This window comes from Micrasema longulum, unplaced genomic scaffold (genome assembly GCF_059751315.1).
Source record: "Micrasema longulum isolate JH-2025_06_02 unplaced genomic scaffold, ASM5975131v1 h1tg001680l, whole genome shotgun sequence".
NCBI lineage: Eukaryota > Metazoa > Arthropoda > Insecta > Trichoptera > Brachycentridae > Micrasema > Micrasema longulum.
In genome coordinates this window covers 2,785-23,532 of record NW_028278859.1, presented here as the reverse complement: position 1 = coordinate 23,532, position 20,748 = coordinate 2,785, and the positions used below count along the sequence as shown (strand labels likewise).

The 20,748-nt window shown below is 31.5% G+C and overlaps 1 protein-coding gene across 1 annotated transcript; it reads left to right on the top strand.

The window, feature by feature from the left end:
* Nucleotides 1-1,166: 1,166 nt before the first annotated feature.
* On the top strand, nucleotides 1,167-18,237 carry LOC148274325 (uncharacterized; the record flags this gene model as incomplete). Its single annotated transcript, XM_088237283.1, has 3 exons — nucleotides 1,167-1,229; nucleotides 2,657-2,830; nucleotides 18,108-18,237. Coding segments are annotated over exons 1-3 (367 nt in total), but the record flags the coding sequence as incomplete, so codon positions are not given.
* Between the last annotated feature and the right edge of the window lie 2,511 nt (nucleotides 18,238-20,748).

Here is a 20,748-nt window from a genome sequence, read left to right as displayed (position 1 = left end):
TATAGTAAAATAAATAATTTATGACAGGTTGAAACTTTCATCCACTTGTTTATTTAAATTACGCTTTAAATTAAGTGTCTATCTTTCATACACCAAAAGTTATAATTTCTAAAATTCATACCAATTAAATTTTGAAGGACAGGGTCATTTATGGCGCCCCTGTATTTGTGGATTAAATAAGATATTCGGGGTTAGAGACATTATCGTTAAAGTAAGCAACAAACATGTTTCTTTTAGTTATCCTTCAAATTCCGCGGCATTCTTGTAGAGTATGTATTTCGAATTGCCTGTGAACATCTTTAGTTACGCCGACTCAAAATACGAACACGTCTGACCCTCTTACATATGTAAAGCGTTAGATTCTAGTAAGAAAATATGTCCACCACGACATAAATTATACGTTGTAATTCAAATACGATTGTTGGAGTATTCACTAAATGAATCAAGGTGACTGCATTCGTTCAAAAATTCTCGTGGGGAATGCATTTACATACCTATTTTATTTATCACACTAAAATAAAATACTGGTCTATAAAATTGTACTGAAATGTATTTTTTTAGATAGTTTTACAAATTTTAAAAAAATAGACAACTATTTATAATTTACATGACAATCAATATATAAAAACTAATTTCAGTTACGATATTATAAGTTATTAAATTCAGATCCACTGCATTCCTAAATTAATAAAAAAATTAAAATATTTAAAGATATTAGAGTGCCCTAGAGTGCTATTCTGAATCTTCTTGCCCCCTAGATAATGGTAATTAAAAAAAGAGTGGATCAAAAAGTTGTACTAAAAAACGAAAATATACAAATAAAAAAACATAATTAATTAAAAATAACAGCGGTTTTCTAATTGGGATAAAGGGTTGCACATATTAACTCGAAAAAGTACATTATGTTTTACATATTTAAGGATGGGGAATGTGAAATCAGATAATGAGTATGGAAGGAGAGAGAAACAGGAACTAAGGAAAGAAAAGGGGGATTAAAAAAAAAAAAACATTAAAGTACAGGGAGTTGAGGATTCTGAGGATATAAAGTAATGTTTCGGGCGTTTCTTTAAGGTGGCTAAAGAAGGTGCATTTTTTATAAGAAGAGGTAGCTCATTTCAAAGTCTAACACCTTGAACGGAACAGGAACAGCTGAAAAATTATGTGCTATGTCGGAGGATGGAAAGTGTTTTCTCCTGAGAAGAGCGAAGCAAAAGCTCATGGTCCGAAAGGTAGAAGAAATTCTCAGCAAGATATTTTGAAGCGCAAGGGTTGTGAAGAATATTAAAAAGAAGTAAGAGAGATTGAAAATTTATACGCTGATAAAAACGAAGCCTTTCTCCAAGTGCATAGCCACTCTGATGATTAAGTGTCAAATTATGTATGCAACTGTTGGTCAATTCAACCTAATTAACTGTTTTAGGTAATTCTTAGGGTCGCAATAATGTTTTTATTGAAAATCATCATGTTTGGTTTTACGTGTTCGTATTTATTTGACATTGAATCATTAGTGTGGCCATATATGATGAAAAGTGTAGTCGCATGCAAAAAAAATAACAAATTAACCACTCTCTAGGGCAGTAACGGTGAATCTATGACCTGCGGGTCAAACACTGACTCACCCAGGCTTTTTAAATGACCCACGCGTTGTTTTTGTAAACTTTTTTTTCCAAGCAACGCCACTGACTTTGTGACTCAAATGTTTTGAAGCCATTTTTTTCAACGTTTAGTGTATTTTGCCAGCTATGGGACTCTACTTTTAAATGGCAACACAACTCACTGACAACTCGTGATGTCACGGGTGGAGAAATTTCAAAATTATAAAACTTTAAAAAATCATAGCGATTATAATACGATACAAAAAAATATTTTTGGCTTAGTTTGATAGTCAATTAAAAAATTAAAAAATCACTGAACTTCCTTAATGTTTCATTGCTTTTGATAAATTTATTGAAAGAATTTTTACGAGTTTTAATGACCAGACTTGTTAGAAAAACCAGTATCGTTTACAATATTCAAATTTCAACCTGATAACATGCTTAGAACCTTAATTCACACACTTTAATTTAAACCATCAGATTCAGTAAAATCTTCAGACAGTTTTACAGACAGTTTTTCGCTTATACAGGGTGTTTTATAAACCCTGTCACATCCGAAACCACGATGATCAGTATGGGCAAGAAGACATATTAGCATATTAAAAGAAATATTTAGAACAAAGAAAAAATTTAAAAATAAAATATTGAAAAAAAAACAAATTATTGCTTATTTCTGCAGGGGAGAAGTGGAGGGGGGAGCGCGGCGCAGTATCAGACTCCCTCCCTTCCCCCTCCTCGTTTAACCCCTGCAGAAGTAAGCAACCATTTCCTTTTTTTTATATTTTATTTTTTTAAATTTTATTCGTTCAAAAAAAATATTTTAATATGCCAATATGTCTTCTTGCTCATACTGATCATCGTGGTTTCAGATGTGACAGGGTTTAAAGAACACCCTGTATAATTAAAGTAGGTATCTACCCAAATTTCTTCAATAATTTTATAAACAGTCGTTGTGATCTCAGAACCTCAGAATCCCATAACTGGTTTTTGGTGTTATTGGTAGTTCTTCGGTGACTTGTTTCCTCGGAAGCCTTTCCACAAGTCCAAATCTCGGGTTTCAGGAACGGCGAAGGAGACGCGTGTCCGGGCGAGGAGTGGAGGGCAGAGGGCCGGGTCCAGTATCCTCAGCACCCCCTTCCGCCGGCGCCGCCCCCACCCGTGCCCAGTATATAAGGCGAGGCGCCGCGCCCTCTCCGCGTACTCCGCATCCACTCGCCGAACTAAACGTATCCAAGGTAAGCAAGTCACTCTAGTGTACTTCAGTGTTCCCATCCTAGTGCTACGAACAACCCAGATCCTCTCCATAAATCATTACTCAAAAGTTTAAAGAAATCAACAGGTGAGTAGATATTGCATCGTTGTAATTCGCTTATAGTTTGATTACTTTAAGATTCGTGTTATGGACAGTGATGTCATCGCCGGTAAACCCATTAAATTTGGCTTTAAATACCATGAGTTCTTACGTTTTAAGATCGTGATAAAAGTTTAAATGTCAATGAATCGTTTTGTAAGTCGAAATGTAAAGTATATTAGTTTTGCGCGTTTCAAACTATACAAAACCACATTTTATTTAAATGTGCATACCGGTTAGATTTTCACCCCGCACCAATATACAACCCCCACGTGAATTTAAAATCTGAAATTCAATGGTAGCAAATAATTTATTTTATATGTTTAAAAAGTGATACAAAGTGTTTTTTTTACTTACTAGTTTTTGACGTTGAAGTATCGTACAAAAAGTGTAATAAAAATTAGTCTGAAGTATTGTATAGTTTCTAATACCATATCCATAATATTGTTTATTGGTATACCTGGCAATTAAAAATAATAATGAAAATATGTGTTTGATTTAATCGCAATGTAGAAACAAAAAAAACACTTTCCTTCTAAAATTTATTCTCAAACTAAAACCGCAATTGTAAAATTGTATTATTATTGTTATTTCAAAAAAAAATATACAATAAATTTAATTTTACACAAACATAAATTTACATGTAAATTACATCATTTTTTGCTGTCGTTGCATTTGAACTGCGTTTATTTAAATATATATGTATACATGCGCGCAATATCTCGCTGTAAAAGCGATCAGAATAGCAGCCCAGGGCCCCGATTACAATGGGAAGTTGACATTTATCTTCAATTTTATTGACAAAGAAAAATTAAGTTTTCTGTATGAAAAGCAGGATATGCATGCATTGTTTTCTTCTAAACATGTTCATTTATAGGTTACCGACGTAGATACTTCAAATGTTCGTGCAAGTATACTCATTTTCTTACACAAATACCGGGTTTTCTTTTTTGAAAGTCAAAGATAACTCTGTTAACTTCTAATTGTAATCGGAGCCCAGGACCGCGATTATAAACGATATCATCATCGGTACCTATCGAGAGGGTATACATTAAAATCGACATTTATGTATGAAAATGTGTATATTTGTATGAAAATTCAAAATATCTTCATCGATAACCTGTAATTTAACATGTTTAGAAAGAAAAGTGTGTACAATATTTTATTTTTCATACAGAAAACATAATTTTACTTTCCAGAAAAAAATTAAGATAAATGTTAATTTTCCTTTGTAATACGGGCCCTGGTAGGTAAAACAACTTACAAAAGGTTAATCTGCAAGTGTAAAGAAATCAGTTTGATTTCAGAGCTTGTATAATTTCTACCGCGAGCCACATATTTTATAATCTAATATTTTTTTAGTGTGCATTTATAAAAAATCTGTTTTTTATTGAAATAAATAGTTTTATTGTGTACTCTGCACTGTGAATATGTCTTAATTGCAAGAGTTTTATTACGAGTCGTTCTTTGTATATTATGCAATTAATTTTCATCCTCATTTCAATATTAAGTGATTAATTTATTTGAACAGCTCATAATGGATTTATTCTTTGCCAGATTTAGCACCTGACATTTTATCTCTTCACCGCAGGCTGCTCTGAGCAATACTGGTTCCGTTTCTTGGAACAGGGTTGCCAATTCACTATTCATAATTTATTCACATGCTGCGAAATGTTACAAGAAAATCTCCCACTAAACAGAGAACATTTTGCAGATCTTTGATGGGAAAATAAATTATTTCTGCTCGTTGCGCGTTGGTTGTTTTCAAAGCTGTTCCAAGTAAATAATGGGCATCGCACATTTCGCTGGCAAAAGTTTTTTTTTACAAATATGGTGTTTGAAAACATTTTAATTTTAAATATATAATTCGCGCCAACCTTACCGAGAATCATGCAAATGGTAGGCAAACCAGCCAACCACTAGACTAAGCCGCGGATACTAAAAGTTTTAATCAATATCCACTTATTAAGAAAGTTACTGTATTTCCTTAGATTATATATACTTTGAATAAAAACGTTATTTTTATAATATTTTACTAAATTTAATATATCTTAAAAACTGATATGAAAGTAAGTAAAGTGATTTCGAATGTTTAATAATCCTATGTTTTGTGTTAGTGCCTGTCGGTGAACCAAGTCAATAATATATACAAACTTCGTCTGTATTACTGGGCATACTATAATATTTTATTTGAAAACGTTCCTTCACGCACACATTAGCTAAGATCAAAGGTTTGAATGGACTGTACATTCATGCATTATTTATTTAATACAAGAAACATTTTTAGTGTCAATGCTGTTTTTATTGTAATATAGAAATAAAAGACGAGTGATACTTTAGTCAACAAATTTGGAATATCCAGTAACCGGTTACGAACTCCTTTATAAAAATACCAGTCTCGAAAATGACGCGGAAGCGATGAAACCGGTCACTGAATATTCCAAATTTGTGAATTAAAGTACCATTTTTTTATTTCTGTAATAAATTACAATGAACTTCCACATAGAATTTTCACATACAAACTTAAAAGTACACAGTTTATGTGAAAAATAGACTATTGTGGTGTTTAAGCCTTTTGACTTTAAACGGTTCATTGAAAGATAGTTTTTTAGACAATTTATATAAAAAAAACGTTTTTCTTAAAAAAATCTGAAATTCTGAAATCAAAATAGTTGTTCACAGAGAGCGGTCATAGAAAAAAATGGCATATGTTGTTTTTTGGGGAAAATAACGTGCAAATCAAAAACGCTTAGCTCGGATAGTATTTTTCTGGAAACTGAAGTAGAATTTTAAAATCAAATAACTGCGAAAGCAATTTTCCATCATTTATTATTCAAACTTAATTAATGATCTTAATAAATCAAACACCTGAAAGTAAAAAAAATCCTATTTAAATAGTGCTTTTGGGGTTTTTGAAGTGAATTTTTTTAGGGACCATCGCGTTGGTAGACACTTTTTTTATGAATAGTGGAGTCTAATCTGTCACGCTTAGAAGTGAAACGTTCATTCGGGTTAATTAGGGCAAACGAAGTTTAGTCGAGTGAGTAAATCACAAAAAGCCGTGCGTCGCTGTTGTTCCCTGGTTTTTTAATTTAGTCACTGAATGTGCTGGTCGTCGGCCTCGTAGTGTAATGGTCAGCGTGTTTGCCTACCATGCAAGAGGTCTCGGGTTCGATTCCCGACATTGATATTGTTGACATTAAATATTTATTTAAAAGGGTATTTTACACTAGAGTATTTTTGTCCCTGGACTGGTACCTGAAGCGTTAGACTAATTATCTTACTTTCATGTAACAAAAATGATCAAGATACGCTGCCACTGGTATACTAATACAGTACCCTATGCATCATAAGGTGCGGAAAGGGAATGATGATGATGATGTGCTGAAAACCGCACGACCGCACACTTGTTTTCACTTCAATCGGAAATGCGCGCACCGCACTTATGAAAACATATTTCTAAAAGCTAGTTGCTTAAAAAAATTCATTAAAAAAAAAGTATGAAGTTGAATAAATGTTGCTTTTGTCTTAAGGGACAAAATGGGTTGCATGAATAAAGTAACAAAAAAAACTTTTTTCAACTTAACTTTCTGGGATAGAATTGAATTTTTCGTTATAAATGTTATTAAATATTTGTATATTATAATAATAATGGTTTATAAACAAAAATTACAAATTCTTTATCTACTACATACGAGTATATACTTATGTAATAGATTTCTCTGGATTATGTCTAGTCTGCCTTACTAGGTACAACCTGTTTTAGGGCAGACATTTTTATGCAAAAATAAACAATAACACGACATTTAAGTTTGTAAGTGAAAATTCTTGATGGAAGTTCATTGTAATTTATTATATAAATAAAACACGAGTGATACTTTAATCCACAAATATTCCAAATTTGTGGATTAAAGTATCACTCGTGTTTTATTTATATAATAAATAACACGACCACCTACTTGTTAATTTATTAATAAGTTATACAATATATATATACCATTTAATATCTTAGAATGTTTTTTAGTAGGTTTCCCGATTTTTCTCTATTCAGTAACCATTTTATTACAAATTTATTTAATTGAATTCGGGTCATGGTTTTGTAATGTTCGTGTAACATATTGAATATTTTGGGGCCTAGAAACCTGAAATTTCTTTGCCTGAATTTAGAGTTTATGGTAGACCCCATGACCCATCCTTTAGTTTGACTTCTGGTAGTGTGGGAGTGTTCCTTTTGGGATTTGATAGAATAATTGGCTTTCACAACATAATTATTCTGGATTTATATAATTGCCTTATATCTAATATATCGAATTCCTCGAACAACTTAACGCTGGGGTACCTAAAGGGCATTATTTTAATAAAAGATTCGAGAGGTTTTAATAATGATTTATAAGTGCCTCCCCATCCTATTATGCCATAAGTTATAATTAAATTACATAAAATATAATACAGTTGTTTGAGTTTAATTAGGGATAAGATGTTACGTATCGACTTGAAGATATGGAAAGTTTTCTAATTTTTTGTTTTAGATATTGTATGTGTTCTGTCCATTTAAAATATTTATTAATAATTATTCCCAAATATTTTATATGGTGTACCAATTCAAGTATTTCAGAGCATATTTTTAATTGAAGGTTTTGTGTAGGCTGTCCCACTGTGGTTTTACTAAATGTCAGGTATTTTTTGTCAATATTTAAAGTTAAGAGATTGTTATCCAGCCACATTTTTTATATTTGTATATTTGACTTCTTGTTTATACTCAAACTCTCCTAAGAATGTACTTTAGGCCGCGCAGATCAACGACCCGTACCTCCTCTATAATGAATATTTTAATTAATTTGGCAATACAGGGTTAAAATAGCTGGAAAAGGGGGGAAAAGGCTGTTCGGTTCTAGAAAGCGACTGCCCGTTGCCCGTAATTGGTCTGTCTTAAATGCACAGGTGAAGGCATGCGTAGTAACAACATATATTATTTTCGTCAAACCCGTACATGCTTAGGATTACATGACTATATATCAACTTAATTATAAATCATAGCATCCAAAAACACACTCTCGTTTACCCAGTCGGTCATTTGAACGATGTACCAACTGCTACAGCACAGCTTGAAGAGTAGACAGGAACAAAAAATTATTACAAGTTTATAATGTTTAGTTAAACCACAATATTATGTATTTTTTGTTGGTAGTTGCGTGATGTGATGTTTTCCTTGGTATCTTTATAAATAAATAGGTATAAACTGTTTTTTGTCTATTCGATGTTGTAATCATAAAAGTCGTTAAACCATAATCTCATATATAATATAATATCGGATAAACAGCAATGAATTATAATTTATATCCAAAAGATGTGAATTATTATAATCATGTGAATCAATAAAAATATAGTGCTATTAAACCAGGAAATGCATAATTTTGGTACTTAAGAGTGAAATTAATAATTCTTTATTAATAAAATATCTACATTACTAAAGCGACAATATTTTGATTGTGTCCAAAGGAAATATATCAAAACCGACATTTAAAAAAAAAAGACGCAGAATCTTTTTTAATAAGGGGCATTTGCAAAGATTTTGAGCTCTCTTATAGAACTCTAGTCATAGTTCATAGAGCTTATGATTAACATTTGGACATACATAAGACGCACGTTTTATAAAAATAACTGATCTAATAGAAGTATAATGGATTGGAAAGTATTTTCTGACCTATCCTAGTAATGTAAAGAGATACTGACGTTTAAAATAGGCAAAATTATAAAGGTTACAGTATGTTAAGTAACAATTTGCACCAGCCAATAAGGCCGCATCCATGGTGTAGTGGATTGAACGCTTGACTCATGAGCGAAAGGTTTCGGGTTTGATTCCCCGTGAGAACCCAAATTTAAATAGGATTTTTCTAAAGCCTGGGTGTTTTGTGCTGTAATTAAGAAGTTCAGTGGTTTATTTTATATTTTTATTTGTTGATCTACTACTATTAAGCCAAGCCAATTTTTCAAAAAAATATATGAATTATATTATGTTCTGGTCGGAGAATTCTTCTGATTGGTGAGTTGGCTTCCAGGAAACTGGAAATCTATCACAACACTCACCATTGGTAGATTCTTAAGAACTTGTAACATGGTTCATTTTTATTAAAATACTTTGTATTATTTTTTTCCTACGTTTTCGAGAAACTTTGCCGTACAATTAAATGGTTTTATTCTTAGCGCGTATAAGAAAACATTTTTACATCAAATTTCCTTAAGCACTGAACTTCTTCATTGGCCCTCCTGACTTGTAATGCGAAAAAAAATTTTTTTTAATAAAATAAATTAAAATAATATAAATAAATAATTCTCTTACCAAACTAGGTTTTCTATTTCCGTTTTAATAAATCTTTTGATTTCATGATCATCACTCGCTTATCGGCAACTAATTGTGCATATAATATGGCATCGCGTCGATACACTAATTATTGCAATGTATCTTGACCATGAATTTGTTACATGAAGGCAAAATGATTTGTTTTTCGTCTAATGTTTCGATTCGGGGATAATTATATACTGCATTAAAAAACAAAATTTTAGATGGGTAATATTTCATGTCGACCTTGTTGAGAATCGAACTCGGAATCACATTCACGAGAGCCATGTATAATAATGCAAGAGTGCCTTCTTAAAGTATATTATTAGATATTATATCTCTAGGTATGCAGGTATATCAAAATCTGTTTTGAGATAGCTGGCAGAAAGATTCCTCAGTTAAAAATATTTTGATACCAATAATAATGGGTACCTACATATTATATAGGATGTCCCATAAACCAAAGTATTCCTAAGGGGTGTTAGGCCAGCCCATGACTCACAAAAAATGCAAGTATGACCTTAGTAAAAGTGCCTTAGTTTTCGAGATATTTCCACTTTCAGGAAATTCATAAAGTTAGATCAGTTTATTCGAGCGATGCTAATTTATTACATTTTAAACACTAGCTTTGACATTATTGTGGTTTTTATAGTTTAAAATAAACACTTTTCACTTTAATAAACCAAAGCAATTGTTTACATCGAAATTCCAAATAAATGAAATAATTTTACAATCAGCTCATTTTGCATTGAAAAGGCAATATCTTTTTTTCTAAAATAAAACATAGTTATACCATTATACCATTTTAAAAACAACATAAATTGAAAAAAAATACGTTTTCAGGTTAGCGTCAATTATTATTTCAGGGTGAAGAGTCAAAGTTACCTAAAGATTTATTTTAAATTCATTGACCTGGCATTAATAATTTTTTTCCGCCAAAGCAAACTAGTATTTATATTATTTTAGACTGTGATAAAAAAAAGCATTATTTATAATTGCGAAACATAAATTAGAATCCTTAAATATGAAAATTTAAAGAAATGGCACTCGAAAAACTGATCTAAGGCGTAGATGTTCGGGAAATTCATAAAAGTGGAAATATCTCGAAAACTGAGGCACTTTTACTGAGGTCATATTCGCAGTTTTTGGTAAGTCATGAGCTGGCCTAACACCCCTTAAAAGGAATACTTTGGGTTATGGGACAACCTGTATATTCAATGCTTTATTTGTTAGTTGAATTTTAGCAGAACTTTGTTTTTATTTAAAATACAATTTTAGAACATTCTATTAGTGAATTTTAAAGTAAACTTTAAATAAAAAATGGTTTCATATAGTTAATTTTTTATCGTTTTCATTTACCCTGCCTTCTCCTGTCTATCTAGATCAAGCAAATAATGAATCTCATGAACAACTTTGCCCTTTTCAACGTTAGAATGACTAGAGCTTTCATAAGGATACATCTCCTGATGACCTTTTATTACATCCTTGTTATGTTTCAAGGTTTGTGGTCGCTAATATGATCATTTATTGTTCATAAAAAAGATTTACTAATAAAACCAACGTACCGAAATAGCAAAATACTCGTAATGTTTGTGTACTAGATACCTATACTTGCCGTTTGAGATTGATGTTAAATGATATAGAGTTATGTATTGCGTTAAGTAAACGCAAAAAATGCATTATGCGAAGAGAAACTACCAAAACATATTTATAATTTAATAAACGTGACCCGTTAATATCACTATAAACGATTAAGTCCACCACGTGTAACACAAGTAACCTTCCGCTATTAATACCTCCATCTTTACTGAAGTATACTTTATCGAGAATATTCATTGCTTGCTGTTTTTTTCTTCAAATGGGTATTATATTTAATGTGCATGCAATTATGCTAGACTAATGACCTCAAATCATCAATTTACGTTATTTTTATATTATTTTAGGGAAATTTATTTAATAATAACTGGCACGTTGTATCAAACGTTTTTCTTTGCAAATAAATTATTGATTCTTACACATTATTTAGAATTAAACACTGCAAATACAATAAACTGTATATTTACGTAAATGGGTATTAAAACTTTGCATGTTCGAAAATATTCAAATATTTACAAAATATTTTAATAAATGTTAGTCGTTTGCCACTTAACCACCAAAATATTTAACATTTTACAACCGAGATGAAGAATGTTTTAGAGAAGGTAATATAGAAGTCCAGGCATCCACAGGGCTTATGACCTGTCATTAGCTGGTTTAAGTGGCCACTTTACACACAGTGCAACATTCTCTCTTCAGCCTGGACTTCTATATTACCTTCTCTAAAATGTTCTTCATCTCGGTCGTAATATGTTAATATAAACAGCTCCCCAGGGAGTTGAATCCTGTCCATGTCTACAAAAATTTGGACAAACTCAAAATATTGTTGACCAAAATATTTTTTTTGTTTCTTACGCACCAATGTTGATCACTGATAACTTACGTTATTTAATAAACTAATTGGGAAATATTTTATTTTGTAAAACAGTAAAACTCAAATTATCCGAATTAATGAGTGCCAGATTTTATTGCATTTGAAATAATTCAGCGAATTGGAATCACATTTAAAACTTACTTAAACATGTCTAGCAAAGTTAATTGCAGAATAAAATTAAAATTAAAAACTTCTCCTGTATTTTTTATTTCCTGATAACGATCTGGATATTTGGCAATCCGGTCAATTTCGGATAGTCAAGTTCGGATAAACGGATTTCTACTGTATCTTGCGCACAAGCATGTACCCACTATGGAACAAGGCTCTTAAATCGAACGGATGGCCATCTTAATTTGAAAATTATGAACAAGCATGGAAAGTAAACAAATAAGAATGACTAATCGTGACTAATAATATGAGTGACCGTAAAATAAACTCGCCCTTTGTAAATCTAATGAACTTCCACCGGATTTTAAAAATTATAATGACACCATCCCTCGTGGCTTGTCCAGTTTAGTAGGCAATGATAATATAAATAGTATGTAGGTGATGCAGAGCGTACAACCTATGTTCACGTTACATAACCACTTAATGTATTAGATAATGTTTGACTCTTTGTTGTTCAACTCCGTCAACATCTGTGTCAAGAGAGATTGTTTCTCAAGTTTCGTAACCTAAACTTTGATTTGTTCGCATGCCTAGCATTAAAGATGATCGAATGCCGTATTATTATCTCGGTACGTAGTGAAGCGTGGATAGGTGACGCGTATGTTGGGTATAGACAAATTCGTAATAGTCGTAACAGTAATGCGTAAACGATTATAATATTTAGTACGCATCGCGAAAGTATTTCTTTTTGAGGCTGCGGTGAAAAGGTTAAGGGGAGGCCACGGTCACTGTCGCCACGAGTAGCACTCTACTTTCTTATTTTGATGTGGAGAATAACGTTAAAAACCATTTTTCCAAAATTTTGACATGATTTTACAGTTTCCCTTTTTTCGATTACATAAATGAACTCGCAACTATACAGTAACTATTTTCTTCCTACGTCACATTCAGCTCATAAAAATAATATTTTTGGCATAAAAACACATTTATTTTTATCAGTTTTTGAAAACTGTATTTTTGTAGGTTTTCCCACGACTATCGCAAACTTCTGTTTAAATGTCGTTGGGCCTTACTCATAAACTTAGTATAAAGTTTCGCCTAAATATAGTGATAAAATACGGATGGGAATACCATCATTATTACAGTGGTAGAATATGGATGATATTCCCATCATTATTCTATCACTTTGCCTGGGCGTAACTTTATACCAGGTTTATAAGTAAGGCCCGCCATATTTTATTTGACTTCATAAAAATGAATAAACGGACTTTAGATAAAAACTTAGGCCTTTAGTAACATATTTAACATAGAAAATATTTCGGTAATACGTAGTGATCAATTTACTTTCCTGGTGTTTTTACAAATATTTTATTCATACCTAATATGGTTGGTCTGTTTTGTAAGTAGGTAAATACTAGGAAGAGAATGTTTGTTTAAAAATAAAATAAATACCAGAGACAAACGTGACGGGAAGACTGAAAACTTGACGTAAGAGAGTAAATAGTAAATAACAGGTGGAATCACCTGGGAGTTATTTACTAACTCATTACTCGTGTTTAGTTGACGTCTGCCGGAAGGCAAAGGCAGATGAACTGTAAGAAGACTTCTATTGAAATTGTTAAATATATATAATTCAGTAATACAAAAAAAACATAGTTTGACCTTAAGTTTCGTTTATAAAACTTCTGTGTTAGTTTCCGTAATAGATGCTCGTGATACATTTTATACTATTTGCGTACTTAAGTATACTTCTTAATATAAAACAAAAATAATGCTTTGTAAAAATGTGTATACGGTTAAACATTTTTGTACCTTATTATATTGTTTTGTTTTTATTTTAAAATTATTTTTAAAAGAACCATTTATATTTTTATAATATGTAATATATATATATAAAATATTACATTCAAAGCGATCAATCGCTAAAATAAAACGCTAAGAATTTTTTATTTTGATGTTCACAAATAATAAGCAAAATCCTCACTTTTAGAACAAATAACAGATAATGAAAATCAGTTTATGATTTATTTGATTAAAATTAAAGTCTAAGAATGACAATTTCACAAAAAACACATTTTTTTTATCCCTAATGAATAATTAATAGAATTTAAAAATATAAATTTCTTTGAAATTTTTGAATTGTATTCTAATTCCTGATTTACTGACACAACATAATCATGTCCTTTAGACTGTATCAATAAATTTAGTAATTAATTTTAAATAAGCATATATTTTTTAATAAATTTCCGTGTATTTTACATGAGAAATCAATATGTTTAGGAATTTGTACAGTTTTTAATATTTTTGCGATATCAAGTGACAACAACCGGTTGTCTCGTGAGTATAAATTCCGAAATCCATAATTATTTTTTTATAGTTGTGAATGTTCCCTTGTATCGAAGGAAATGATAGCAACGTTCACAATTATTATTGAAAATCGTGTGAAAATATTCGACCAAGGTTTCACGCGCAACTTTTAATTCGAGGAGACAAAAGTTAATTATTATTTACATATTATCTATCAACACCACATGTAATTAAGAAACAGTATTCTAGATACATACTTTTATTATATACTTATACTTCTATATGTATACACTATATTGTTTGTAGGAATGATGTAAATTCACACTGTATGTAGGTTTTCCTTCGGTTTGTATAGAAATAAGTCCATGGTTTATTTGCTTCTTGCGTGAATAGGAACAAATATCGCAAGTTGGGAAATCAGTCACAGATCTAATGGATTAGAAATAAAGTCGCGCGAAGAACGTGAGAAAAGTCAATGTAACAGGAAAAGGTTTTACTTTCAATGGGATTAATGGCGTTGTCGCGTCACCTTGCTTCTGTACTTTGCATCACGATATTATAACTAATACTTTGATTTTATTAGCTTTCTAAATGGGTTCATTTAAAAGCGTAGTTTCTGTCAGGTACGATTTAATTTTATTTACTATTCATCACACTGTTTCACAAATAAAATGCTTTCTCTCGATTTAAAAATAAAACGAAATTTTAACCATGCGTGAAGAAAATATTAAAATATTTTCGTGAGCGATTCTATCTCCTAAAATGACAATAAATTTACTCTCGTATTTTTTTTACTTCCTCAATGAGCACATCATGATCAACCTACTAAATCTGTCGGTGAAAAGAAAACATGAACAAACATCTTATGACAGTCAGCTCAAAGATATATTTTGGTTAGAATTCATATAACAATATAATATATAGGTAGTTCTATATTTATTTCATATATTACTTTACGGCGTAAATAAAAATAATTTATTGAATTATTTATTTTATTTATTCGTATAAAGATACATGTTACAAAACATTAATAATGTCTCTGAGCCCTGTGTTGAGTTGGGATATGACAAAATAGAAAGTGGAAGCATGTATATTATTAAAGAATACTACTAATTAAAAATATTACATAAAACATAAATATCAATATACATCTGGCCAACACGCTTAATAGTACCATATATAAATCTATGCAATGTCTCGCAGCAGTCTCCTGCAATGGTCTCTTTCCCTAGACAAAACCCACACTTGTAAAAAAAAAAAAAACAAGTAAGAAGTTTTATAAAAAAATCAAGCTTGATGGTGAAAAGTCTAGATGGCAGTTAATTGTAATTGTATTTTTTTTATTAAAATAAAATCAATCTTGAGGATGTCGCGAAAGCGATGAAACCAGTCAGCGCTTGTTCCAAAGTGTCATTAGTCTTTTATTTTCATGAGAAAATAACTATGTTCATTTAATATTGTCTGCTTACAAAACATAAATTGGTGGTCTCACATAAATCCTGGTGTATGTTTACTAAGTATTAGTAAGGCGGCCTCCGTGGTGTAGTGGTCAAGACGCTTGACTCACGCACGGAAGGTTCCGGGTTCGATTCCCGGTGAGAACACAAAAATTAAAATGTGATTTTTCTCAAGCCTGGGTGCTCTGTGATGTAATTCACCACTGTAATTAGGCCTCCTGGCCTGTTGTGGTGCAAAAAAAAAAAAAAATGTAAAAAAAAAAAATGTAAGTATTAACACTTATGCAGACTAAATATTAAATATGGTAATCAAATAATACACCTGTACATTTTGTCTATAATTGGTAAAGCTTATATGGAGCCCCTCACATATTCATTAACATAGATATACTCGTCTAACAAATGTTTTCAACGAGCTGTACAATTCATTTATTTGACTTTAAAATGAATACTGGGAACTTTTTCACTTTTGACATGGTGTCAAAAAGAATGCTTTCCACATAATGTGTGGGGTCGTGAAAATCTCATATTAATTCTTATGAATTAATAATTTAATTAATGCAAATATGTATATGTACATGTACATACTACACATATGTATTATACTGTCTAATAGCTTCCAAATTTCATAGAAATCCTTGGAGCAGTTTTTATGCTTAAGTTTTTTTCTTACGAGGAAATCGCCATTGTTCTCAGATGTGGTGTGACAAGGCTGTTTTTATCTTCCATTTTCTTGCAAATTCCTTAAAAGCAAAAACGTACAATTTTACGAAACTAAATATTCCCGGATATGTATCAACGCGAGATACATAAAATGGAAGAATAGAAAAATAGAGACCTCATACACGTTCCTATACAACAATGGTGTATGAAATCATTTGACCCACAAAACATTGTCTAACAAGCTGACATAATGGAAGTTTAACCTGCATATTAATTGTTATTATTATTATCATACACAATACATATTGTATATGGATTTATTTTATAAATAACGTTTTCCTGGGCCAATAAACACTTATCAAATATTTTTTAATACTTATTGTAATTTTATTTAAATTATTTATTGACAATTCTTGGTGGAATTCCTTTGTAATGATGTAATAACTTATATTTTCATATAAGTTATTAATTAAAAAATACTTGGTACACTTCCACTTATTTATTTGACCAATTAGACTGGTCCAGTCTGAAGATGCCCCATTAGAGGGTGAAAGCGCTAATTGGTCAAATAAATAAGTGGAAGTGTACCAAGTATTTTTAAATGAATAACTTATATGTAAATATAAGTTATATGCAGCGTATGTCATTATGAAATAAAATTAACTTTTTTTAAGTTTTTTTTTAAAAAATAAACTATTATATTGGTTGTGCTATTTTGTTTTATTTCATTATTCGTCCCAACGCAACACAAAGCTTTAGTCGCATGGAGTTGGGTCTTACGTCTCAAAATATGTAAAAAGAAGAACTGTGAATAAATAAAATGAAATATGTATATTTAAAATAATAGTATTTCTAAATATTAGTACTAAAATATGATTACTTTTAATTGAATAGTGATCCATGAAGTTCAGAAATCGGCAGTTTGTACGATTAGCCGTGAAAGAAACGTGATATTTATAAATCAAAATTTCACTTCATGATCATGAATAAATAATGGCGGTGTTTAAATAGCAATCAGGAAGCATATTTAATTCATTCGATGGTAAAGTGACATATGTATGACTTGTGTACTTGGATCGAGATGGCTTTGAACTTAAACATAATACAAATACAAGCGTTTTTCAAGGACTTTAAAAAAACTTTAGCTCACAGAAATAGGTTTTACGTAATATTTTTTTTATGTGAATTTATTATTGCAGTAAAGATTTTCTTAAAATACTTCCCACGGATTTCATTATACGCATGACTAACTTTTTAAATATTTTATAAAGTTTTTAAAAATGTATTTCTTACCACATTTAGGTACCAATAACGACTACTTTTAATAATACGTATTTGCGATATCGGCAATAAAAGTAAACCGGACTGAACCAAAACCCTGCAAGAGTGTTTATTTTCATGTAAAGATCCTGAAAAAGGAAATCGAAAAGAGGTTGGTCTGCCACGTGGTTTGCTGGTTGGCGCATTTGTCTACCTTGATGATTCCCAGCAAGATCGACACTTGAAATAAGGATTTAAACTGTGATATTTCAAAATCCTTATACTGAATCTAATCCGTAATATTGATCATCTTGCCTTCATGTATCGAGTTATCGCGATACGTTGCAATCGGAGTACCTATACAGTGCTTTATGCACCACTTAATGATAACGAAGTTTTGTTACCCGACATAAATTGTTGTTTTATTTTCACTATAATCTAAGGATCGCGGATCGAAGGTCCGAGGTTCGAACTCCTCTTTATCATAACTTGATTCCCTTCGTTTACGATTTTTATGGCAATAGTAATTATAATAAATGTATTGTGTGTTCCATAGATGAAGTTGACGTGCGTGTTGATATGCGCCCTGGCGTCGCTGGTGGCGGGCGCTATCAACGAGATCAGAGCTCAACAGAACCGTCCTGGACGCTTCCTCACTCTTCCCAATGCCCAGAAATGTGCCCAACGTAAGTTACTCGTCTTTTTAAAATGATAAAAAAAAAATCTAACCATCAGCTACAATTATTATGTATGAAAAACTAACTACTAACAGCTGCGAATTATGTGGGTATACATGGGTCAAGAATTGTCACAACTTCTACATCCTTTTACCCACAACCACTGTTCACCTCCCACTTCAGTATCCTTTGATCACCCGCCACCTTTAAGTGATTCTAAACAAAAATATGAAACTAATTATTCATAGATGGCGCTTTTATAACTTTTTATTGAAATATGTCATTTTTACGTTTATTTTTAATGGAAATTTTACAAAATTTAGTTTTTAGATATTTTGCACTATATTGATTGTAACAAATACCATAACAATATTATTTAGGTCCTTTTCACAAAATGGTGCACAAAACTAAAAATGAGATAAGTTGTTTTTTGTTTTATACACCATTTTGTGAAAAAGACCTAACTTATATGGTTATGGTATTTGTTACAATAAATAAGGTGTAACATGTCCGCAAACCAAGTTTTGCAAAATTTTTATTGAAAATAAACGTAAAAATGGCAGTTTTCAATAAAAAAATATGAAGATCTATGAATAATTAGTTTCATGTTTTTGTTAAGAATCACCATAAGACCTTGTGGCGTATATTGCTCATTTATTTCGTTGAATGTGTGCCGCATTATAAACTTTGTTCCCACCGACCATCAGTGTTGAGCTCCAGATCGAGCCTGCTATCGTGTTGGTGCCGCTCGGAGTCGGATCTGGCAAGTCCAAGTCCATCAAGAACGAAGATAAGGTTAGTGGCCTCCTTTCCTGATCCATCTCATTTGTTGGGGTTGTGACCGATTGACACTGCATGCCGCATAGCGAAGATACTCACTTATTTCTATTAAATTTAATTACAGTCCACTCCGTTCATTAATATCGTAGAAGCCCTAGGGCTTTCCCCCTGCTATATCGCGCCCCGCATCCGCGTGGGAATTCGTTTTCCCACCAACTAATATTTTCATCATACTATATTTCATGGATTCAGATGACGTCGTAGGTACAGGTTTGAAATTAAATAAACCCTACAAAAATGATACATTTCTCAAATAAAATAAACTGATTTAAAATTTATTGCCGACTTCCCCTACATTCAAACATTTTATGCACGCGCACAAATTATTCCGACTTTTGACATGTCCATCTTCAAGTATTTGTTGGATTTAATCATGTCATTATAAAAAAAAATCGTGAGTACTGTGTATATTGTGGTGATGGCGACGGTGTATTTTAGTATTTCGTCACTTAAACAGCAACATGACCTATCTCGTTCTTTACAGGAAAGACAAAAAACTGAATAAGATATCCGTCATGTTGTCTAGAAAATTTTCGTATGTCATGTTAATATGAGTCGATTGGTGGCGCTTCTAGTGGGAGTTTGTCAAAACTGAGTATGCAGGTCGATTCAGAAGGCTACAAAGCTTTTTACATACTTATCTCAATCTGGTAAAAACATGAGATTGGTCATTTAATTACATGTTAATGTGGTGAGAGCACTGACGAAGAGATGAGAACGTCTCGAAACTGGTATACATAAAAATAAGTATGTGGTTAAATACTTATATTTACTAATGAGAGTATCACACGTAATAAATCTTCACATTTAAAAAAAGACAGACAACCAACCTATTTATTATTTTTAAGTTAGAAGACATTTCTAGCTTCCTTGAGACAATATATCTCCTTTTATTAAACCTGTCTGTGCAAACCTGTAAATGGATATTTAAAAAACATGCTTATTACTAAATGGAAACACACAAAAGGGAGATCACACAAAACATAAAACAACTACCCCTATGGTGTGGATATGTCTTTATTTGGACATTTTAACTCTTGTATGGCTGTGATGTCATACTAGTCGACATAGGGTACAAGACTTGATATGTCTCTTTTATTTTTTTAAATTATGAAGCCTTACTTTTTGTAATCTTCAAATGTACATTTTCACGACGGATTTAAAGAGTAAAATTTGTATAACGATGCTAGATATCAATACAAAAAATATTTATCCTTGCTACGCGAAGAATGAACGTTCGCTAATTCAGCAACATATCTGTATAAGAGAGAGCATGAAAATGCCACTTATAACAAGAAAGACAGAGACGCTGCTCTGTGGCGGGTGTTGTGTAAAACAGATTCAGTCGTTTAATGGCGGCGATAGGGGACGCACGCGCGTAATATGAGGGCGTATTTATGATTTTTTATTTATTTTGCTGTAACAGGGCTGAATGATATGTTCCATAAATTATGGAAAAGGAATTATTAACTGTATGTCTCCATGTTTTTTTTTTCAAATGTTGTACTTTAGAATATTTCGTCTTTTACTAGTGGTAACACGATGTTACATCACTGCGCGCAAAGGGATTATTTACCACAGTCTTTTAAGAGTTAAAGAACTATTTAAATTGTTAAAATTTCTATAGCAGATCATTAATTTTTAATATTATGAATATTTAATTAACGAGAAATTACTGTG